General features: G+C 34.6%; 1 protein-coding gene and 2 long non-coding RNA genes across 3 annotated transcripts in view; 1 reads left to right on the plus strand and 2 right to left on the minus strand.

Annotated features, from left to right (window-relative positions):
- The window catches only part of FoxP (forkhead box transcription factor P), a 306,221-nt gene that overhangs the window by 91,263 nt on the left and 189,139 nt on the right, over window positions 1–25,819 (minus strand). Inside the window, 1 exon segment of the mRNA XM_015331871.2 lies at window positions 18,018–18,152. Coding sequence (XP_015187357.2) covers window positions 18,018–18,152 — 135 coding nt within the window.
- LOC149031183 (uncharacterized) lies at window positions 19,895–24,832 on the plus strand. The gene is made up of 3 exons (XR_016177871.1): window positions 19,895–20,020; window positions 24,201–24,371; window positions 24,453–24,832. It is a non-coding gene; the product is annotated as an uncharacterized LOC149031183 (long non-coding RNA).
- On the minus strand, window positions 21,140–21,816 carry LOC107072163 (uncharacterized). The gene is made up of 2 exons (XR_001476548.2): window positions 21,518–21,816; window positions 21,140–21,227 (listed from the first exon to the last, which is right to left on the minus strand). It is a non-coding gene; the product is annotated as an uncharacterized LOC107072163 (long non-coding RNA).

A 25,819-nucleotide genomic window follows, 5' to 3' on the forward strand; every position in this document is an offset into this window, starting at 1 on the left:
TTGGAATAAGAGGAAGCAAGAAAGGAAGAAAAGAGAGAACTAGAAAGAGAGGAGGGGTAGTTCTGGTGATGGTGATAGTGGTTAGGAAGGAAGGTAGGAAGTGGAAAATGCATATCTACAAGGATGAAGAGCCACCAGCAGCTATTTCCGAGAGATATAGAGTAAGAGAAAGCAAAAGAGAAAGAGAGAGAGAGAGCAGACACAGTACAGCGGCTACTACTCAGAATCCCTTCATGCGACCATCACCACCAACCAACCCCACCAGAGTATTCCATCATCGGAGAAACTAAAGCACGCGAGACGTGCTTCCTTCCTTCCTACCTCCCCTCCCCTTTCTCTCTCTCTCTCTCTCTCTCTTTCTCGTTTCAGAGACTCACTCGGTAGCCTCTCGAGTCTCCTCCGATCTCTCAAACCACCCCCTAACGGCACTTCCAAATTCACGTAATAAAGCGCTCGCGTAGTTAATGCCTCCTCCTCCTACTCCTCCTCTTCTTCCTCTGGTAAGGGGTTTCTGCGCTCGCAAACGCTAAGTACATTTACACGGATAGATGAAAATATCGAGTTCGGTGAATGAGATAGAGAGAATCTCGTATAGACATGTAGAGAAAAGGGATAGAAAGGGATAGGGAAAGGATTGCTTAACATTCTTTGCCCAGGACGAAATCCTGTTCTCCTCTTATTCCTAAAATGATATGCACGTATCTATCTATGTATACGTATGTATGTATGTATATATATATATAGGCATATATTTGTTTATAGATATAGAGTACACATTCTACTACAAAAAAAAAAAGAAAGAAAGAAAGAAAGAGAGAAAAAATATATGTGTGAGGAAGAAAAAGAGGTAGGAGGCAAATGGGTGGTGTAGCCAAGAGGTCGCTCGTTATAATTTCAAGCCGTTCGTTCCATACCACCCATCTATCCACCCACCCAACCCCCCCATCTCTTCTTCCAGTTTTCGTTCATATATACGTGTCTCTCTCTCACTCTCTCTCTGCGCTCTATATTTACACGGATAGAGAGACGTGGTGGCCCGCCGAGTTGAAGGTATTAAGAGCTACTTGTCGTTCTTTTTAACGGTGTATATCCCGCCCCCTCCCCTAGCCCCCCTTCTCTTTTACTCTCTCTCTCTCTCTCTCTCTCACTCTCGCAATTTTTCGGTCCTCTTTCGTTTTTGGCGAGATAGATGAAGAGAGAAAACGTTGAGGAAAAAGTGATAGAGCGAGAGAGATGAGTTGGATAGCTAGCTTTACGGTTCCCTTTTACAAGCGGATGGATATTTGTGCATGTCTATATTTATTTTGTACGTTTCTCCGCGTAAGAACGTCGATTTAGTACGGAGTACGAGCACGCTAAACAGAGATACAGAAACATAAAAGAGAAATAGAGAGATAAAGATAGTAAGAGAGAAAGAGAGAAAGAGAGAGAGAGAGAGAGAGAAGAGTAGACCTGTTTAGAAAGGGTGGAAAGGTTCAAACGATGCTTAAACTCTTTGGACGGTCCTTCGCTTCTTGCTAACCTATCTGTCTGTCTGTCTCTCTGTATGTCTGTCTATCTGTCTGTCTGTCTGTCTATATGTATGTGTAAGTTTATGCACGAGTGTGTTCTTTCTCTCTTATGCACCTGTATTTCAGTATCAAAAATCTTGCTACTCTTGGCGAATGCTAAGTTTGTTTACTTTTTTTTTCTTTTTTCTTTTCGTTTTCTCGAGTATGGTGCTCGTTTATAAAGTTCTTCTATCTTTCTTTCTCTTTCTTTCTTGGTAATATATGCATATGTATGTATGTATGTATGTATGTATGTTTTTTAAGATATGAAACATCATCTCTGCTTACTAAGTATGTATGTATATAAGAGTGTGTGTGTGTGTGTGTGTGTATGTTTTTGCGCAAATAATTATGATTCTCGTTTCGTCGTAGTGACGTAAGCCTCGACTCTTCGTTTTAACGTTGAAGTATTATATATATGTATATATATATATATATGTTGTACGTGTTCACATTTGTGTTCTCTTTCGCACGATGTCATTGGTTAAACGATTTATGAAGAAATTGACTCTTTGCAAAAGACGTTTTGTGAGATTTTTCGTACACGTGTTGAGATTTGTTTCTTTTTTTTTTTTATTTTTTTTTTTACGTAAACAGAACAAATTTGTAATATTTTTATTTTTATTTTTTTTTTTTTAAATTAATTAACTTTTCAAGACAGAATTTTGAATTAATAATTTGTTGTAATTAGTATTGTAGAATTGAAAAAAAAAAAAAAAATTTGATTAATATTTTTTATCAGAAGATTTGGATAAACAAAATTATCGATAATACGTTTACGTATTTTATTTTATTTATTTTTTTTCTTTTTTTTTCTTTTTTGTAGATGAATGCATACGTTCTTTCGATGAGATAACAAATGTTAATGTTTATTTTATATATATATTTTTCTTTTTTTTCCTTAATTTTTCATATACTTTCAATAGCATACATATAACAGACCCATACACACATATGTTTTTATATTTATTCGCAAATTCAGATAGAACGCAGTTTAGTTTAAAGAAAATTACTCAATATGTCAATAAATGTGCGAATATTTCCATGACTAACTGTACATATACAACATATACATATATACATATACATATACATATACGTATGTATACTGGAGGAGAACATCGTAATAGGATTTTATTTATATTAATAGTGAACAGAAAGAAAAAAAAAGAAGATCCGTGTTTAAACGTGATCGCGAAGTAAACGAACGTAATCCCATATGGAAGAAGAAGATATATATATATATTTTTTTTTATATTGCCCAGTGATTCAAAATCAAAGTAAATTTTTCTTCCACTTATTTCATGTATAGTCAAATTTACATTAATTTATTACAAACGAATCTTCACAATTAATTCTCATTCGAGATAAACAATACTGAATTTTATTTTTATTTAAAAAAAAAAATATACAAATTATCTAATCTAAATCCTATTACAAATTCTACAATGTGTGTTATAAAAAAAAAAAAAGTGAAATACCATTTAATAATTTTGATTCAACTCTTCGTACAATTCTGACACAACCCTGGTCCTACCTGAAAGTAAATGTCTATTTTAAGTACCATTTAATAATTTTGATTCAACTCATCGTACAATCCTGACACAACCCTGGTTCTACCTGAAAGTACATAGATGTCTATTTTTATCCAATGTGTTTACGAGTAGAATCAACCAATACCTAATCCTACATTTTTGAACGAGGGATGTGGGATACGAAAAAGAAAAAATACAGAAAGGGGGAGGATGGGGAGGATGGAAGGGGGGAAACGGAACAGAGAAACGGTACTTCGTTTTTTTTTTTTCTATATACACGTGAAAAGTGTATACCAAAAGTAGAAAGAGAGAAAGATACATAAACACACATACATACATACATAAAAAAATCATATATATATGTAATATATAAGCTGTTACTTTTCTCTACGTTGGAGATTCTTTTGGAGAGGGGTTACAGTATGAGATTCATCGACTACTTTCTCCCTTTATCCCTTTTTTTTCTCTCTCTCTCTCTCTCTTCTCTTCTCTTCTCTTCTCTTCTTTCGTTCGCTGGAGGCTACATTGGAGCAGATTAACCAGAAGGGATTATTATAAACGTAGGACGGAGGATATACGCGTTTATTTCGCGTAAGGGATGAGAAGGACCTATACAGAGTAACAAACACAAGCAAGCAACTCATTCTATTTCTCTCATTCTAACTGAAAGGGAAAAATGTGTTTGTTTTTTTTTTTTTTTTTTCAATCGTCATTCTCATTTTACAATCTCATTTTATTCTCTTCTTTCTTTCTCACGTTTTGTTACCGAATCTGTTTCTTTCTAAAGTTATACATATATATATATATATATATATATATATATATATATATATATATATATATATATATATCATCTATTTTTATCAGGATATTTAATAACGTAAAAGAAAAAAATGTAGAATTTTATTTTAATCCAAATTTGGTATTAGTTAACATAAGAATATTACAATCTATAAACATGGTATCCAAATATCAGTAATGATGAACTTAAAACAATTCTCGTACAGCATTAATGTTTACAATGTGAGAAGAAATGAAATAAAAATATGTGGTTGGGGTTGTATTTAGGATATATTTCACATAACCGAGTAACTTATATGCAACTTTTTACTCAAATTTGCAATCTATGTAAGAAATGTTACAAATCATATCATTTACTTTGGAAGAATTACATCAAAGTTAGTTTTTTAACTTGTTAAGTATTCTTTGATGATTTATTCAATATTATCAATTCGTTTTCGTCAATAATAAAAAATTGTTATCTCAAATATACTTCACATAAAACACTTTAAATAATAATAATCAAATAAAATGTGTATGATTCATAAGTCCGATGTAAGAAATAAATTCCAAATATTTTACAAAAAAATTTCTAAATAAAATATAATAATAAAAAAAATAAAACAAAAATGAAAATTCGTTTAGAATCGTAAGTTGAGATAAGAATAAAAAAAAAGAAAAAAGAAAGAATAGCAATGATACTATCATCTTTTTTCGCATAGACAACGCACAAGGTCGGACGAAGAGAAGGGAGAGTCCCAAAGAGAAAAAGGATGAGGATTGAGGATTGAGGATGAGAATGAGGATGAGGATGAGGAAGAAGAGGATGAGGTTTGGGATTAAGCGCATGCACGGCGTTGGACGGCTTCTCTCTTCTTCCCTTCATCTACTCCCTTCCTCTCTCTCTCTCTCTCTCTCTCTTCATATTAAACGATCCAACGAGTTTTATTTATTCAAGAAATGAAAATCCTAATAGACTTTTGCTTCGTTGTTATATTTTCTTTCGGAGCGTACGGCGTACGCCGTGTATTTACGTACCAGGGTATATATCTCTTGCACGTAGAAAAGCGTCTGCCCGTTGGTCCGATAATCAAGTACGTGATGGAACACCGACGTTGTGTTCCGCGTACGTATTTCACACGCCAGACACCAATCGGACAACACCATCTCTACACCTCCCTCCTCCTCCTCCTCCTCATCCACTTTCTTATCTCCAATCGTTCCAAAATTATTCAATTATTTTTTTATTTTTTATTTTTGTGTGTGTGTGTGTTATGTTTATTGGAATTCAACATCAACGAATTTGTTCTGAAATAACTAGAAAAATATTTGTTATTTGTTAAAGTTATATCTTTTCTTAAATATGTATAAATTACGTGTGACGTTGTTTGTCCGCAATGGACTCCTAAATTACTGAATCGATTTTAATCAAATTTTGCACACTATGTGCAGTTTAATCTAACTGGAGAGATAGGATTGTTTATATCTCAATTTATAATCGCAATATTATTTTATTAATCGCGAATTATTTGTTTCGATGGCGGTATCATGTAATTCGTTGACTTAAAGACGTGTGTATCGGACTGATTGTCATATGTATATATATATATTTGTTTTCATATTTTATTTTTTTAAAGGTTGCACTGTTTTTTTATTGGATTAATATTTAATAATATGCATTTATTGGATCAATTATTTGAAATATTTACACATACTTGATCGTGACCAAATGTTCAATTTTTAAGTTATTTTTCAAGGAGTACGTAAAAGTGCATTTACTATGACATTTTGTACATTTTCTGAGATTTAATAAATCTTTAAATTTGTATTCAGTTGTATTCCATGTGTTACACTTTTCAAATTACATACCATTTTATTTGTAATATCTTTAATGTTGTCATCTTTATCATTTTAGATCAGTTTGAAATAGAAGTAATTGTTCACTCGTTAAATTTGCTAACAATTGGACAATTATATTAATTATGATTATTGTTCTCTTATCTATAATTAATAGTATATTTTCGTTATATTTTTGTTGTTATTTTTACGGTAATAATTAAATGACAAATGATAATAACATTGCGTGTTCGTAATTTTTTTTTTCTACATTTCGCTCACTTCTTTTTTTCTTTTCTTAATTACAGTAAATATCATTTTTGTTTATAATCATATTTTACGTAAAAAAAAAAAAAGAAAAGAAAAGAAAAGAAATGAAATGAAAAGAAAAAAACGATAAATTTTTTTTTGTCGGTTACGTGACATATTGTGAGAATATAAAATTCAAGAAAGAAGTAAAAGTATGATATATATTTTTTTTTTTTTAAATAATTGATGATTATTTTTTACTTTAAATCGAAAGAACAACTAAAAGATATAAATAATCTAGAAAAAGATAGTATATTCATGATCGTCACTGGACAGAACATAAGACAAACAGAGAGAGAGAGAGAGAGAGAGAGAGAGAACACTTCGTCTTGCATTAAATTGAATTATTTACATTGCAACGTGACGCCTTCTCTAAACTTTTCAACCTAGCAACAACAATAACAGGATGCATTTCCGTAATATTACGAAAATCTCACGATATCGATCTAAATATGTTTCTTGTAAACGTTAACACATACGTCATTCTTCATTTTTTTTCCTTTTTTTTTTCTTTCCTTTTCCTTATCACTCGACACTTCATTTTTTTTTTTTTAAATCATTTTAAAAATCAACACAACAGTGAATCCAGACAAAGTAAATAAATAATAACAATATAATATCAAATAGATAAGTATTAACTATCGTATTATCTGAAAAAAAAGAAACAAACAAATAACTTCAACAAAAAACAAAAAAAAATTAAAATCAGATTAATATCAGATAACCAATATCTACCCTACATTTTTTTTTATATCAATTAAGAAACTCTACTCTACTCAAAGTCTCTTGGTTTTTACTTCCTACAACTAAAAATACAAACAAAAAAATATTTAATCTAAGACTAGAGTATTATCTTGCTTAACAAAGTTGCAACATTAGTCACGTATCTTCAAAGAATCGGTGCGAATGTTAAACGACGAGAAGGAAGGAACGACGTCATACGAATTCGTTGTTAAGTATAATATACACAATACACACACATACAAATGCATACACCCAGGCAGCAACGATAAAGTACAGAAAGATAGAGAGAGAGAGAGAGAGAGAGAGAGAGAGAGAGACAGTGGATATAAGTGGTATTGAGGGAATGAGAAGGTGGAAAGGGGCAGAAAAGGGGGGGTGTGCTGGGGGAGGGTGAGAGGGTGGATAGGCGATCGGCAGAAAGGAGGGTGAAGGGTGAGAGTGTCGGGGGTGAGGGGTACCTTTCGCTCGTAAAACAGCCGAAGGTAGAGACGGAGGAGGCACCGACCAAATTGAATTTGGGTTCTGGCCTCTGTTTAGATTCCTCGTTGGTTGTTTAGTTTAGAGGAACAAAGAAAACATCTATGTGTTTATTCTAGCCGACGCTTCGTCCCCGCTAACTTCCCCACCCCACCTCAGCCCTTATCCTTGACTCTCTCTTTCTCTCTTTCTCTTTCTCTCATCGAAACACCCTGCACCTTACCCCCACCATTCTCTATACTCTTCTCTTTCAGTCACTCGCACATATTCACTTTACTCACTCACTCACTCTTTAAACTACGTCCACGTAACATACTCTTTCTTCGTCCCTCTTCCCTTACTTCGTTTCCCATCGGTTCCTCTACGGTGAACTTCACAAACTTCCTTCCTACTGCACATGCATGCATGCACACATTTATGTTACTCTTCTAACCCCAAAATGCACGTGTTCTCTTTCACACCGCTCTCCTCCTCCTTTTACTACTACTACTACTACTACTACTATTACTACTACTCACTTCTACTTTTACTATTTCTTTTTTTACTTCTTCGTTTTTCTTCCTTTCTTCGTTCCACGGCTGACCTCAGAAGCGGCTTGTCAACCCTTCGTCCTATGAGTGCTTAACGCTCTCACATTTGTATATACTGTATATATATGTATTACCTATACACACTCACATATATATATATACGATCTTTTTACGTTGCTTCTCGACTCAATATTAGCATTTTCATATCGATGCTTGCCGCTAAAAGGTCGAACCTTCCCACCCCATTCTTTCTCTCCCTACCCAAGGTTCTTTTTTTTTTTTTTTACTTTCCACGTTTTTTGTTCCTCACTTTGTCTATTTTCTTTCTTCTCTAAAATACTTCTTTCTCGATCAACATCGTAAAACGTTTATTTTTTTTGTTTGTTTGTTTTTTGTTTATTGGTATCCAACATTTTGGTTTTCTTTTTTTTTATACTTAAATATTAACGCAACCGCAACAAAAATTTCGTTAATGCGCCCATAAAGAGCAATCTTATTGTTTGCACAAAGCAACCGTCAGGGTTGTGTCAAGGTTTCGTCAGAGTTTCGTCAGGGTTGCGTCAGGATTTTTATTCTATGATTTGTCGCAACAATTTAAGATGTAGATTGGGCGTTTTAGCGAAATTTTTGCTGCTGTGGCGTTAATACCTAAGTACCCTTTTTTTTTTTTTAAATACAAATAATTGATAAATAATTGATAATTAATTGGTATATTAAATTATGTCTCATGTATAAATACTACACGTGAATTATAAATATAAGTTTGAATATACGAATATAAAAGCTATTCTCGCTAAATCATGGAAAAAAGAGGAAGCAGCAACGTGGTTTCGAACGCTCGCGCAGAAAATAGCCGAGGATTGAATGCGACAGTTATTATGTGCTTATATATATATATATCTTTCTCTCTCTCTCTCTCTCTTTTTCTCTTATACTCTCTTTATTTCATTCTCGCAAATCTAGAAGGCGCCTTTAAATGAAATCTTTCTCTTAGTTATTGTTATTTGGTTATCGAGTAGAATAAAATTACTTTCACTTTTCTTTTTCACTCAGTTATTCACTTTCTCTCTCTCTCTCTCTCTCTCTTTCATTCTGGTTCTTTGAGTGGTCGTAAGTATTCCTTCCAGAATTCTTCTCCCCCTTTCCACCACCATCACTACCACCACAGACAGCATCACAGCCCTTTCTACGTTCTCTTTCCTTCTCATTCTCTCTGTCTCTCTCTTTCTCTTTTTCCTTTCAACAGTTTCCGACGGTTCAAAACACTCGCGAGAAAGCGGCCCGCGGGGAACGCAATTTCCAAAATAAACGGTGAACGGCGGCTCTGCAAATAATCATCGCGCGTGCTTTTAATTAAGTTTCACTGTCTCAAGCACGGTTGTCCTTGGAAAACCCTCGGTCCGAGGATTCCTTTCTTCTAATCCGCGATACGCGTCTGACAGAACAGACATTATCATCCCTTTTTCCTAAAGGACGAAGAAGATGACAAAAACTAAAGTAAGATAGTAAAGGATCGAACGATTACGAACAAATTGTTCGATCCGTTTTTTTCAATCAAATTAAACAAAAATATTTTCTCTCAATGAATCAATTAATGTTTCATATTATTCGTTTGTACAAATACGTCATTGTTAATGATATTTTCATAATTAATCATATTTTTCTAGCAAATATAAATGACAGGTGACACTTACACACACACACACACATACAAACCAATTAATACCAATGTACGGTTGTATTAAGTATAAGAAAACGTTAGAGGTAAAGTTAATCTACAATAAAAGTTTAGAAATAAAATGTGAGAAAAATAATAACACGTTTTAAAGTTAATAATAAATTGACAAGGACATATACAATAGAAAACGTAATAGTAGGTATCAATTTGTTATTGTTATAATAACGATAATGACGATGGTATCACATGGAACGTGACAAAGCGTACGTCGTTGACTTTATCGAACAAATATAAAGTGGTCTCTCTCTCTCTCTCTCTCACTTTTGTTTCTTCTTTCTCAGTTCTGACGTAGTCTTCTTAGTTGCAAGTTTCTTCGCAAACTCTTGGTTTCTTCTTTTTCTTCTTCTCGAAACGTAGTCGACACGATCGTATTTCAAAGATCGTTATACTCGATGATGATATTTTATTGTTCAACTCAAAGCACGTACAAGTATAATAAATAATATAAATTTAATATAGTAATGATATAAACATATTATTAGAGATGTTTAACAATTGTACGAATGTGAAAATATCATCATCGGTTACAAATTACAACGAAACGTTGTTTTGATATACGTCAGAGAAATAAAATAGAAAAGAGACAGAATAAAACATAACAAAAAAAAAGAAAACGTATAACAATTCGATCGAATCGGATATGTTGGAAAGGATATCAACTACATTTCATAATGTTTATGATACGAAAGTAAAACGAGTCCCGTGATAGCAAACGTGTCCCCAGCTAGGTTGTTTCAGGTGGTACGAAGTAAAATTCGTAGTTTTATCAACGATTGTAAATCGATGAAACCCACAGGAATGATATCAAATAAGACTTTATTCCAGAATCTCTCTCTCTCTGTGGTGTGTTAACTCACACATTTGTCGAATTATTTTCAATTCAACGAAAGCCAATGAAATAATAATAATAATAATAATAATAATAATAATATTTTTAGTACATTCTAAAGAACGTTGAACAGGTGCAAAAGTATCTATTATAATAAACTATGACTCTCTGAGTACAATGTCTATTACTTACTGATACAATTTTAGTCTTGTAACAAAAGAGTATGAATAATTTAACCTGTATCGTTTATAAATGATCCTAATCTTACTACCTACATTACAAACATACATATATCTTGATTCAACGATTAATATTATTTAACGGGCGAATAAATAACACCCGTGATAGTTTTGGACCGTTAATCGAGCCAACAGCTAAAAACCTTTCGTGAAATATCTTTGGCAAATAGCCAATTAAATGAACCATTTTCTTACTAGCATATACATCTACTATTACTCTATTCCTACTTAATATTATTCTAAAGTAAAATACCACACGTATACATTTTCTACGCTTCATTCTTAATATATAATTAACTTTGATATTTGACATTTTTAAGTTTGCTATGACAAATTCTTTTTAAATTATTACGGTTTGTTTATTGAACAATCATTCAATATTCTCACGAATCGTGTTACTAAATGTTATATATATATATATAATAATAATCATTCTTGCTTGCTTTTAAAAAATTATTATATAGGATTAAATTATAATATTTATATATAATATATATAAATTACGTGTCACGTTGTTTGTCCGCAATGGACTCTTAAACTACTAAACTGATTTTCATCAAATTTTATATACTGTGTGCAGTTTCATCCAACTTGAAAGATAGGATAGTTTATATCTCAATTTATAATCGCAATATTATTTTATTGCGAATTATGAGTTAAAGACGTGTGTATCGGACTGTTTATGAGCCACAGCAACGCGTAGCGGGGCACCCCTAGTAATATAATATTATATAGGAATAAAAAAAAGGGTTATTTAAATATGTAAGAATAAGTTAGGTTATTGAAGGTAGTAAGGTACTAAGCAGGATGTATGAAAAGGTAAGAAAAGAGTTATGAGAATGAAATCGTATATATCTAGGGATGTTGTGTATTTTCTCAGGTATCATTCGACGACACGAAGCAGGCGCGTGAATAATAGAGTACAATCGCCCTTGCCAGTTCACCGTCGACCTTAAAGCCCCTCGAGGGTAGCTAAGGTGGGAGAGAGACTACTACTACTACTACTAGTAGAAGGGTGGGATTTCTAGATTGGATTTAAGTACACAGCCGTGAGGTTTCGACCGGTTAATAATGTAGATAAAACCGGGACTTCGAAGACGGTTAACGAGTGAGTGAGATGGTTAATACCAAAAATGGGAACACTAGAGAGAATAAGAGAATAAGAGAATAAGACTTCATTCTGTTGTGGTACTCATGAATTTTCTACTTCTGTTAACTGTCGGAAATCAGACGCGATCTGTCATTTACAAAGACTTTACCATGCTAATGTTCTTAACAGTAATAGTAGTAGTAGTAGTAGTAGTAGTAGGAGTAGGAGTAGTATTATGCTTTTCCATCATTAAACTTAAAATTCCTTCCTATAACTGTTTGTTAATTTGATAAGTACAGATTATTTTATCTTGTCAAGGACAATACAGTTACTTTGAATAATAAAATTATTTACTACGTCATATTTCACATCATTTTGATCAAAATAATCAATAGAAAAACAATGTTGATAATTATTTGCATTAATATTTCTGTAATTGCAATTTAAAGGAACTGAAAATGATTGGGGAAATATGGAAATTGAAATTTATTTTTTGGATAACTTATAAAATGCACAATTAAATGTTTTTTTAATTGTATTATATTAATGATCTTTTTATTTGCAATTTAAAAAAATAAAAAAATAATTAATGAAACATTGAAACTGAAATTGATATTTTTGGAATAAGTTGTGGAAAGCAAAATTAAATATTTTATAATTGTATTATATATTAATCTTTTTTTATTTAATATTTAATACTTATAATTATAACAAATTTCCATTAAAAAATATAAAAAATTGTAATCGAAACAAATTTAACTGAGAAACGTGAAAAATTAGTTGGATGGAATGATAACGAGTTTCTTTGACATAGAAAAGACTGGCAGTTCTAAAATACAGTATAGAAAAGTGGTAGAGGGTTGTGAGGTAGGTATAACGGGTGTATGGGGGTGTACGGGGGTTTAGAAGAAGGAAAGAGGAGGGATGAAAAGTAGTAGTGGGAGTTTCGGTAATTTATTAAAATCCTCGTCACACCAAAGTGATATCCCTCGAAAAATTTTCCCGTAGAACACACCGACGTTACATTACCAATGTTACGTATATACATATATATATATGTGTCTCTCTATGTGAGAGAGAAAGAGGAGGAAAACGCCTTCGGATTCGAGACCTTTTATGTTCAGGCCAGCTGGCTCAGCACGACAAAAATTCTTTCAATTACAGAAAAGCGAATTTCTCCTTAAAACTCTCTTCGGCATCGATATTCATAGCGAAACCTAACACGGGCTACGTAAAAGTTACGACTTTTTTTCTCTCTCTCTCTCTCTCTCTCTTTCTCTCTTTTTTTTTTTTTTATTTTACTCAGAGATGCGGATCGGTCTTGTGCAATCTAGCCATAAGCTGTGCCTTGTGAAAGAAAGAGAAAGAAGAAGAAGAAGAAAAAAAATCATCGGATCGAATGAGTGAGAGGTGGGTAGTAGGTTGAAAAGGTAAAGAGGGCTGGGGTGTAGGGTAAGTTTTTTTTAGAAAAGTACAACGAAACGAATGGATGAAAGAAAAGAAGAATCGAGGAGTATGGACTCAGGGTGAATGTGGGAGGGAGAGAACGGAAAGGGAAAGGGGTTGCAAAAGAAAGTCTGGGGTGGCTTGATTGGAAAGGACAGCCTATTCGCAATTTGCGATTTCAAGAAGGGATTCCGTATTGATAGGGATGGAAGGTGAGAATTCGTTTGTCTCTTTATACTTCTGTCTTTCTCATTCTTACGGTATAGAGTTTTACTTGCGTTTTTTTTATATTTATAAAAAAAAAAAAAACAAAAAATTGTTTGAGTATTGTTCAAATACTTTTGCCAACAATTGTGTTGAACTGTTGTTGACTCAAGTAAGGTGGAAAAAGATGTGCGACCTTTTTTGATAGTATTGAAGTTGTATTTATATATAAAATAAAAATAACTAAATAACTCTATTTATTAAATATTTTTTTAATCGTTTTAAATACTATTGCCAAAAAATCGTATTGGCCCAGATGATAGTATTGAATATATGTGAGAAGGTATTAAAAAATGCGTTGAACCTATAAAAATACAAAACGTATAAATAATTCAATATATTTCATCTAATTGTGTTCCATCTCTATTAAGATATTCTACCAAAAATAATGAAAATTCTAAATAAGTGAATATTGAAAATTGGATGAGTTTAGGAAACGAAACTGCAAACAGGTAAATCTTATTCATCTGTAAACGTCAATTTCGGTGATATTCGACATGGGCTCGTGTTTTCTGTACGAGTCATCATTAACGATTGATTATCGTGAACTTCGATAGCATGTTCAAGTCGATCAAACGTGGGTCAAAGGAGAAACACATGGACGTGAGATATTCTCGAAAAGCACGAAACACACACGAATACCCCTGAAAGATTCTCATCCTTGATTACGTTTGACGTAGACGTTGATTGCTCCATCTTTATTCACGTATACAGATACAGATATACATACACATATACGTGCATACATGTATCGTAAGATCCTTCTGACCCCAGTGTTCTGTCTCTCTCTCTCTCTCTCTCTTTCTCTTTCATGGTATTTCGACAAGTCCTTAAATTATAAACAATGTTAACCAATGGTAAGTTTGATAGCGAACAAGACTTCCCGTCGACCAAAGGCAACTCAGCTGTCTTAACCGAGTGTTCGAGACAAGCGCGAACTGCTAAGTTTTCACTGTCTCTCTCTCTCTCTCTCTCTCTCTCCCTCACTCTTTCTCTTTCTCTTCAGGTTAGTGTGCCCTCTCTTCCTCTTAAAATAGCAAGTTTGCACGTGACCATTTACACGTCTACCTTCTACATCAAGGTTAACGTAAACGATACGTACTTTCATATTATTTAGCAATTAATTATTAAACACGCGAGAATGAACAAGTCTTGTAGCAGCAATTAGAAAGAGAGAGATAGATAGATAGATAGAGAGAGAGAAAGAGAAAGAGAGAAAGAGAGAGAGAAAGAGAGACAGATTTATCTTATCATAGAATAATCAAATGGATTTAAACGAGATAGAATTTAACGAAAGTCCGAAGATCAGAAAGTTATTGTAAAAAGAGTAAAAGGATGATGATTATGATGATGATTATGATGATGATGATGAAGATGTTTAAAAAGGTCAAGTGATCATTTTCGATGTCTTGGTTTAAGGAAGTTTGATATTCTACTGTTCTAAAGTATGAATTAGAAGAGAAACTTCATCGATCGATGAAATTTGACTCACCAATAGTGAACAGAATTTTGAGATTCATATTTGAATTTATTCGAATAAAAATCATATCATTCTCTACTATTATATATTTTTATAACGAAATTTATCACGATGTTACATACAATGTGTTCACAAAAAATTCTCAAATTTATTATCTACCAATGGGTACTTACGTATTAACGCCAGCGCAGCAAAAATTCCGCTAAGGCGCCAATCTACATCTTAAATTGTTGCGACAAATCATAGAATAAAAACCCTGACGAAACCCTGATGAAACCCTGACGAAACCTTAATGCAACCCTGACGAAACCCTGATGGTTACTGTGTTCAAAAAACAAGGTTGTTGTGTGCGAACAACAAGATTGCTCTTTACTGGCGCATTGGAGGAATTTTTGCTGCGATGGTAAGTACCTACTAATGTTTTGGGTTATATTTAATAATATTTTAGATATAAAATAATTACCTGGGTATCTAAGAATAAACCAAGCCTAAAGAGGGGTTGCATTAAAGTTGATTCTTTTCTTGATAAAGTACTTTTTTGAAACAACTTCTTGTGGGTGTCAAAGGATCAGAAATTTGGTAATAAAGAAAACATATTTTTTTTTTTTCAAAATAAATCCTTAAAATATAGGTAGAAGGAAAAGAGAGAAAAAAAAAAGGAAAGAAAGAAAGAAACTTTGGAGTCTCCAACATCAGCGCGTGTATGTTCTAAGCGACGTGTCGTAGCAGCGATAAGCGAATCTCTGTTTACACTTAACCAACAAACGAGCAGATGTACGTGTCGCACGTGTAATTCACATACTTGTGTAAGTACACACTTATTTACGAGCTGCGTCACGTGAACTTGATATTCGGTCGCCTATCTACGAACGAAAGCGAACGAAACGAAGAACGGAACGTACGATTTTTATGATTGTGTTGTAAGTTTTTCTGTATGCACACATATATCAAAGAATAAAACATAATATGTATGTATATATATATATATATATGCGAAAATAACACATGTTATAATTGTAAGATAGACGTCAATTTCAAAAAGAACAACTTAAGTAGAACTAGTATTCACTTACTAGATTTTTATACCTAATATGGGTTGTATTAATGTGATACTTTCACATATACACATACAGGGTATTCCCCAAGATTCGGTTTATTCAAATTAAAAATAATAATTATTGTTATCAAGTATTTAAATTAACATTGGCATCATTTTTTAAACAAGGTGACTGCAATTTAACATGTAACAAATAAAAAAAAGAAAATTTACCTAATTAATTGACGAAATAATTTTGTGTTTTTATTTTATTTACACTACTTGTTTCTTACGGAAAGTAACTTTTGAAATATCCTGTATGTAATAAAAAAAAAAAAAAAAAAACTATAATATATTCTTTATGTGTTTTATGTAGAATAGAGTTGCAACGTATAGGACCATATCATTTTCTATTTTTTCGAGAGAACGAAACCGAAAAGGCCGGTTTAGGGGCCATAAAACATTTGTTTCCCTTTGCCACCACTTGCCACGAAGCTTCGCGTACTGGTGTGTGTATATATTGCGTTTCACTTTCTCTCTTTCTTTTACTTTCTTTTTTTTTTAGTTCTTTCTTTCTTCGTTTCCTTTCTACTTGGCGGCAACACCGAGCGCGGGATTTTGAATTGAATTTAAAATCAAGACGGGGGTTCTCTCGATTTTATGGTGGTTGGGTGTCAAACGGTTCAAAAGTATCACCTTCCCCTTCTTCTTCTTTCTTTCTTGCTGACGAAAAGTTCACTTTTTAAGGTCGAACAATCGGTTTTATTTTCTTTTCTCGTACTTTTTCTACCAAGTCTTGCATACAATCTTGGAAAATCGGTTCCCCTTTTTTATTTTCTTCTATTTCAAAAAGAAAAGTTGTAAGCACTCGTACGTGCCTGTATCTTATTTTTTTTTTTTCAAGAAGAAAGAAAGTTGGGATCGTAAAAAGATCAATTGATTTAAGAAAAGAGAAATGGATGAATCTTTTTAAAAAAAAAATGTTGAAGTACTTGATAGACGACGACGTTTGGGCGTCAACAAAATTCAACGAAACGACGTGTTTAGAGAATCGCGTATCTCAGTGATGACTCACGGAAGAGCAACTTCGAAATAGATCGTTTAACTTGTCCTCCGTCTGCTATTCTACCGTATGTACAAGCCACAGTTACAAGGGAAAGACGAGAGAACGAGGAAACATATGCACATATACCAATATGTGTGTAAATAAGTGAGAGAGAGAGAGAGAGAGAGAGAGAGAGTAGGATAGATATTAAACAGAGATAAATATCACTTATAGACGGTGTCCAAAGTTTATTCATAAACACCTTAGAAGAAAATTCTATATAATCCAAAATTAAGATAATAATCTTAATATATATAAAATAACGTGTCACGTTGTTGGTCCGCAATGGACTCCTAAACTACTGAACCAATTTTAATCAAATTTTGTATACTGTGTGCAGTATCATCCAACTTGAAAGATAGGATAGTTTATATCTCAATTTATAATCACAATATTATTTGTTTATTAACAAAGAGTCATGATTATCTCTGTTAGTTCGATAAGATTCTAACAGATGACGATATAAGGTAATTCGTTGACTTAAAGACGTGTGTATCGAACTGATTGTGAGCCACAGCAACGTGTGACAAGGCACCCCTAGTATTCTATAAACATAAGTTATTTGAAAGTTTCATTGAAAAGTTAATAAATTGTTCAAATAATATTTAAACATATTATACAAAATATAAATTTAACAGTACTTTTATTCTTCTATTTTTCATATAAACAAATTGTTTATTAATTTCTACAAGTGCATTCTTAAATTTGTTTTATCGTAACATCAAATGTAGGTAATGCAGTTGCATAAAAATGAATGCACGTGAAAGAAGTAGTTTGTTCTTTGATGTCAGCGAATGATTTCATTATTTAAGAACTTGTAATATTTTCAACAGACTTTCACACGATATTCCTACTTGTATCACCTAGTCTAAACAAAAAAAAAATTCCCTAGCGTATACTCGACAAAGGTTAAAGACACGTGTTGGATTCGTTTCATTCACAACCATCATTGAATTAATATTATCTTTTTCATTTGATATCATTTTTGCAAATGAGATATGTCTGTTGAGTTTTATTGAGATTTCTTACCTGATCGTTGTCCTGTTGATCCTGACCGTAACCGGGAATGTCACCATTGGGGGTTGTAGCAGCGGAGGGTCGTTGCGACGTCGACAAGTTGATCGCACCGTCTCCGTCAGTGTCATGATCCATCATGCCATCGTCCTGAAATAATGATTGGGTACTTACGTATCGATAATACGATTGTTTCAATCATTCTAAAAGGATATTACATTAGAAATAAACCGATGAAACACGTTTTAAATACTCCTATGCATGTAATATACACTAACGTGTATGTGTTTAAAGTAAAACATATATGTGCACAACCCCTTATGAATATACGTGAACTGAACGTTAATGCAACGCGATGCGATGCCCGTCGTTAATAAACACGATGTGAAAACAAACTATGGTTTGCGTTATTGTTGTGTCTCCAACGAGAAAGAGAGAGAGAGAGAGAGAGAGAGAGAACATTGAACTAACTTGACCAACGAAATTATGCGAGTATCGTTGTAAGGATGAAAATGACTATTTCAAAGATTTCATCTGATATTTTTTGTTAAATTCAAATGCATTCATATTTGGTTCTGTAAATTATAAAGTCAGCAAAAAAAAACCAATAATATAAAAATTTAAAAACCTAAATACAAAATGGGATTAACAAATTGTCCAACATTTTTACATAAAATGAAATATATGTAAAATTAAAATCATTATCTAATACAAAATTTCAATGACATTTATGTGCCCATAATTATGAAAGTGATCTAAGTCACCACATTATTTTAAACTAAATAAATTCAATGTAATTTTCAAGATATTGTCAAAAATGAATCGTCAGATAATGTTTGTTATTTCAATTCTGAATATATATAAATTACGTGTCACGTTGTTTGTGCACAATGGACTCCTAAACTACTGAACCGATTTTAATACAATTTTCCACACTATGTGCAGTTTCATCCACTTTGAAAGATAGGATTGTTTATATCTCAATTTATAATCGCAATATTAGGTAATTTGTTGACTTAAAGACGTGTGTATCGAACTGATTGTGAGCAACAGCAACGCGTGGCAGGGCACCCCTAGTATTATATAGAATTCGTATAGTGTTCAAATATAAATCTTGAAATATCTCGAAACAAGAGATACATGATTTAGACCATTTTCATAATTATGGGCACATATAATAAATTATGTAATATACATTTGCATAATACATAAGAATACGATGTGGTATCGAGTATTCCAAATTAAAAATACTTTTTCTCGACAAATTGAAATAGAAATAAAAAATATATAAAAAAATAAAAAAGAAGAATATTAACGAGACCAGAATAAATTAATAATTATTATTTAATAATTAAATATATATATATATATATATGACATTATAAATAGGATAAGATATGACACATATCTTTATTAGCATAACGATTATTGGTTATTCGATGGAATGTGTATATAATTAATCTTCCGTAGACTTGGAACCGAATGAAATCGAATCGAATTGATCGATTGAACGATTGATTACGATGATCGTCAAAAAAATCCGTACGAAGAGAGTGAAAAGAAGAGTGAGTGAGAAAGAGTGAGAGGGAATGAGGAGAGAGAGAGAGAGAGACCGGTTTTTTGCCTTGATCGTTAGCAAGTGAGCACAACTGATTATAGATCTTAGCGTGACGCACGTGATTCCGTCTCACACATGCCGTTTGCAAAAGTACAATGTTTCGTGTGCGGTTACGGCTTTCTAATAATAATTTCTAACTTCCCTTTCCCTTCCCTTTCCCTTCCCTTCCCTTTCTTTGCTTTTTGCTTCCGATCTGTTCCATTCTCTCTCTCCCTCTCTCTCTCTCTCTGTCTGTCTCACTCTATCTATCTAACACTCCCCTCTCTCTTTCTTTTTCTCTCACTCGTTGAGAACGATTACGCGCATCGAAGGAGAATCGATCGGTAGTTTCACGTGGCGAGCACGAGTGATAGTCCGCGCGCGAAAAACCAGAAAGTGAGAAAGAGTAAGAGGGGAGAAGGTGAGTGAAAGAGAGTAGAGAGAGAGAGAGAGAGAGAGAGAGAGAGAGATAGGTGTACATAAAAAAAAAAAATATTAAAAGGACAGAAGTTATAATGTTGCATGCAATTAAAAATATGTTTCTTGGTTTACGATAATTTCGAAATAATTTATATATAATTTATTTATTTATTTTATTTTTTTTTTATAAAGGTGAATAAATAATAAATGGTTTTACGTATTTTTTATTTTTTTTTTTGAAGATTGTAGTATAGGTCTGAGTTTTGTAATGTGATTTCCTTATTTTTTCTTTAATTTTTTATTTTTCTGTATTTTTCGAGTCGACGAGACGAATCAAATGAGAGAGAGTGAGAGAGAAAAAAAGAAAAAAAGAGGTGAACGATAAGCTCATACACGTACGAAGGTAACAGTTTGATAAATAACACGTAATCTCTGTAGGATCCTTAGGTGATAAAAAAAGTACATATCGTTGGCCCCCTTTTGTAAGGCAAGTGACTACGTTAACGGTGTGGTATGTGAACACGTTCATGGAGACCTAGAATACAAGTTAATTTTCTTGCTGCATTTTTTGTATTTTCTTCTTCTTCTTCTTCTTCTTCTTCATTTTGTTACTTAAAAGAAAAATGTGAAACACAAATGTACCTAAAGGGATTTATATCAAATTGTATATTTAAATCATCGAAAGACTTGGTGGTCCACGCTCCTCGAAGAAACGAGAAATGTGGTTTTAGATTAAATAGAAAAAAAAAAAAACGATTAAATAATAAAAAAATTAACGAAAGATAAGTAATGAAAAAAAAAAAAAGAGGAAAAAAAAGAAACTGGAAGGAAAAACAACACTCGTAAAGGACACTCACGATAAACATCCGGCGAGAGGATCTCTCTCTCTTTGGTTTGAAGAAACACCACACCGGAAGTCTCTTCTTCCTTAGCACTGTAGGGATCTTTTCCCCCCCTTACTACTCCCTTTTTCTTTAACACCTTCCACTCTTCTTTCTTTGTATATATATATATATATATATATATATATATATACTTTCAATTCTCTTTTTGGAATTGGCACTCGGTTTCTCTACTCTTCACATTCAACTACCGATACGAATTTCAAGGACTCTTCGTATTTCTTATTTTTTTTTTTTTTTTTTAAATTCATTGGTGACACAACACCACAGATTTTTTTCACACTTGTCTTCTTCTTTTACTTCTTCCTTTGGTATGTCATAAATAAAAATTAAACAAATTATAATGAAGATGAAAAAGAAGAAGATGAGGAAGAGGAAGAGGATGAAAACGATGCACAAAAGCACGTGGCGATAAATAGATGTTGGTGCGCGCGCGACAGAGAGAGATAGAAAGAGAAAGAGATAGAAAGAGATAGAAAGAGAAAGAGAGAGAGAGAGAGAGAGAGAGAAATAGAGACAGAGACTGAATCTTTTCTCTCTCTCTCTCTCTCTCTCTCTCCCTCTCACTCTCTCAAACTCTTTCCCTTTAAACGTACCGTGGGAGTGACGAAAATGAATGGGGTAAAAAAAAAAGAGATAAAAAAGGTCAGAAAAATATGAATAATAAGAATAAGAATATGAATAATACGATAAAGTAACGTCGTGGAACCGTAAGTTAACGCGCCGCGCGAGTAGCGAGGACTAAACACTAAATGCGGCACAAGCATACCGAGCACGGAGAGAGCCCGAACCGGCGGGGCTGTTGCTTATTGTGTAAATATAAACAAATATAGTTGAAACCAACCAACAGGCCTGCTTTCAAGCGTTCTCTATCTCTCTCTCTCTCTCTGTCTCTCTGTCTCTCTCTCTCTCTTCCTCTCTCTTCCCCCTTCGGCTCGGTCCCCCACAGTTCCCCCAATGTTCCCCGCATCTCTCTCTAGCACCCAGGTCTCCCACCCTGGTCCTCACAGGCTACCCCTCCTTCCTTCCTTCTCATTCCTTCTCTCCATCACCACCACCACCACTACCGCCACCTCCACCTCCTCCTCCTCTTCTCTTCTCTTCTCTTCAGTGCTACCGCCACTACCACGATCTTCTTCCGCCACCTCTCGCACACTCTCTTTCTCTCTGTACCCCCTCTCCGATCCTTTCGAACTCTCCGACCACACTTTTCCCTCCACCAAGTTCTCGCGCGCGCATTCCCGCTCTCCCCTCTCTTTTACGATACCAGCCACCTCCTACCTTCATTTCCATCGTCGTCAGCACTCACCACCATCACCACTACTACCTACTACTACTATTACTACTACTACTATTATGACCACGACGACTACCACCTCCAATGCAGCCAAGGGCTAAACCACTACATCATAAGCAGCGCATCGTGGCCTGCCTGCCTGCCTGCCTGCTTGCTTGCTTGCCTCGTATCCTCTCTTCTCATCTCATCTCATCTCATCTCATTTCATCTCTTTTCTTACTCATTTTTTGTTCTTTCTTGGACTTGGACTTGGTCTTCGTTTTCGTCTTCTTACTATGATTCTCCCAACCTCCCCCATATGTTCTTCTCTCAAACATACCACCCACTCGCAAGCAAGAATTCAGAAAAGAGGTTGATACCAGCCGTCGCACGATACCCATGATGATCATTCTCCTTCTCCTCCTCCTCCTGCTCCTTCTCCACTTTTTGGTCTTATCTTTTTGTTTTTTTTTTTTTCTATTTGATTAGATCATTTATTTAAAATTTCGTTCTTTTCATGACACTAATACATTCCATTAGATATTTTTCTTTTTTTAAAAGATAGGTATAGTCATGCTAGAGATATGGTTAAAAAAAAAAGTCAAATAAAGAAAAGAAAAGTTCATTGGGATAAGAAGAAAATATATGCGTGAGAATTGAAGGTAAAGAAGATAAAAAGATAAAAAAGCAGCGTATCTCTTGTTTGGTTTGTTTATACTTTATATATATATATATATGTACATTAACCAGTCGAATCTATGAGAAATTCCTAACGAAAAGATTTGTATTTTTCATTTATTTTATTTTATTATACCACTCCAAATATATATCCATCATATCCACGTTGGTATATTCGGTTAGTCCATTGTCAGAAGAATGAGAAAGAGAAGGACAAGGATGGTACGTCGAGGGAAAGGTTGCTCCCATCGGCCCAGTCCTATGACAACAAGAGTGAACGCAAAAATAGGCTTGCAGCCGGCTCTCTCTCGGCTTATGTACCAGGCCGTATACCAAATATGTATTTATTAAGTAAACATGAGGGGCCCAGGCACGTTTAAGGACCCCGCCGCCACTACCATTGACGTTGCCGTTGTCGTTGACGTTGCCGTTGCTGCCATGGCTTGCCATGGCTGTTTCATCGTTTTGTATTTCACCGTGAATAAATGCTTCCTTCCCTCGATTTCGTCGGGTTTCGATGATGTTACAACACGACGACGATCCCATAAAATAATCCTGTGACTAGGTACAACTCGCTTGGAGATTATTTCAAACGATTCTTTTTTTTTTTTTAGGGTTCTTATAGGGTGTAGTACCTGTATCCTCCCCTATATACGTGTGTTCTTTTTTAAAGAAAGAATAAACGAGTATTAACGAAGAATTTACGTAAAGAACGTTGAGAAAGAATAATCGGTTCTGTTACGAAAAGGGTTTGAGTTAAGAACAGATAACGAGGGGTAAGAATAAGAGAGATAAAAAAAAAAAGAAAAAAAAAATATACGACATGTCCTACCCTCTCGATCGAGTTCTCATTCGCGTTAGTTGGAGAGTCCTTCGTAACTCGTTACGCCCACGCACGTGGTGGGTTCATGAGAGGATAGGATGGTTAAAAGTCAAAGAGTGAAACCTTTTCTTCTTCTATCTATCTCTTTTCCTCTAAATAATAAACGACACAGGATTTAGCCCTCCCTGGGTCGGTTGGGTACTCGGGACGGTACATAAAAATACTTGAATCTGAGAAATTAGCGAGGTAACGGCCTGTCGTCCAGCACGAAAGGGGTAAAAGGAAATGGATGAAAGAGAAAGAAAGACAACGAAAAAGGGTAGTGCAGTCTACGGGTTATACAGAGAAGGGTTCTAATTCTTTCTTCTCTCTTTCTCACTCACACACATACATGCACACTCTTTCTCTCTCTCTCTTTTTCTCCGTGGCGAGTGGTGGGCGCCAGGAAAAAAGGGCCACCTAAAAGGGTTGAATTAATGTCGCGATAAATATATGATTTAAGGTGGAAACGTTTGCAACTCCGGCTAATTTTTTATCTCAGACCGCGACGCTCGTCGCGAGAAGAGGAAGAGGAGGAGGAGGAGGAGGAGGAGGACAAGTAGGAGAAGGTGGAGGTGAAGATTTTTTTTTTTACGGCGGCGATATCTCCTCCGACGAGAGAGAGAATGAGATGGTATGTATGTGTGTGTGTGTGTGTATGCGAAAAAGAGAGAAAGAAAACGTTTAGCTCGAGAGGAGTTTTGGGTCGTTTTAGAAGCAGAGAAGAGAAACGACGCGGACGAGAGGTGACGCTACGTCGGAGGCAGGTTCACCGAAACGACGGGAAGGGGAGGGAGTGGAGTGGTGGTGAAGGATGGAGTGGGAGAGACGTGAGGGAGATGACCAACGATTATTTCTTTTTTCGGGTAATTTACTAGCCCCGAGAATTCGAGCGGACGCGCGCTTTTTAATAGTTCGCGCGCCACTCCAAGAACTCCTCTTCCTCCTCCTCTTCCTCCTCCTTTTACTCCTTCTTTTTCTCCGCGTACCGTTTCACACCTCTTTCGTTTTTTTTTCTTTTTTACTTTGCCCCTCTCTCTCTCTCTCTCTCTTTCTCATTCTCTTCCTTTCTTTCTCGTTCACACAGTAGGTACTCATTACATGCATGATTCATAGAAAATAGACAAAGTTTATGTTAAAATATTAAATAAAAAAAATTGTTCTTTACAAATTTGCAATATCAATGTTTGATAAATGAAATAAATCCAATGAAATGTGACAACTAAGAAGATAAGTTGTAACACGTTAACAGTAAAACCACACAAACTTTGTCTCCTTCCAATTATCCTAATTACAAAACTGACATTCAAGGAAGTATTCGTGTTAAATTTGATAGTGAAGGAATCATCACCATGGACTTTTCTTCCTAGCTGCGTACCAGCAGCAAGCTGAAAGAGAACAAGAATGAGAGAGTGAGAGAGAGAGAGAGAAAGAGGTACATACGTGACGACTAGGTCGTATCAGAGATAGCCCTTATTTCTCTCGCGACACGACGAGACAGGAATAAGAGAGGGAAGAAGAAAGAGACGGAGGAAAAGGGTGAGGAGTGAGGGTCACCCTTCGCAGGAAACGAAAGGCGCCACGACCGCTTAGGTTTCCGCAGACTCGACGCTTTTTGGATTAACCGCCTGGACATTAGAATACGGAATTGATATATTATGGGCCGTGGGCTGTGTGTGGGTTGTGGGGTCGTCCACCTTCTCTCTTTCTCTCTCTTATTCCCCTTACCTAATTCCACCACCCCTAAACTCTATTTCTCACTCATACACAGCAAGTACACCTTCCACCAACAGCGTTCGTTCGTTCGTTCGTTCTGGAAACGAGCGAAACCGCTTCTTCCTCGAGGTGACCTCACCCTTCTTTCCTTCCTTCCTTCCTTCCTTCTTCCATTTCTTCCTTCCTTCGTTGAAATTCTCTCTCTCTCTCTCTCTCTCTCTCTCGTTCAAAAACCGCCCGGTTAGCGAGGATCCGGGAAAGAAGGAGAACACGGTCGTCCGGTTACGCGCGTTCTTTAAGCATGACCGCTCACTGTTCGCATCTTTCATCGTATTATCCGCCCTCGTAAAACACTCCTTTATAGAT

This window comes from Polistes dominula, unplaced genomic scaffold (assembly GCF_049000335.1).
Source record: "Polistes dominula isolate Pdom_NZ unplaced genomic scaffold, Pdom_raw_medaka contig_25, whole genome shotgun sequence".
Lineage (NCBI taxonomy): Eukaryota > Metazoa > Arthropoda > Insecta > Hymenoptera > Vespidae > Polistes > Polistes dominula.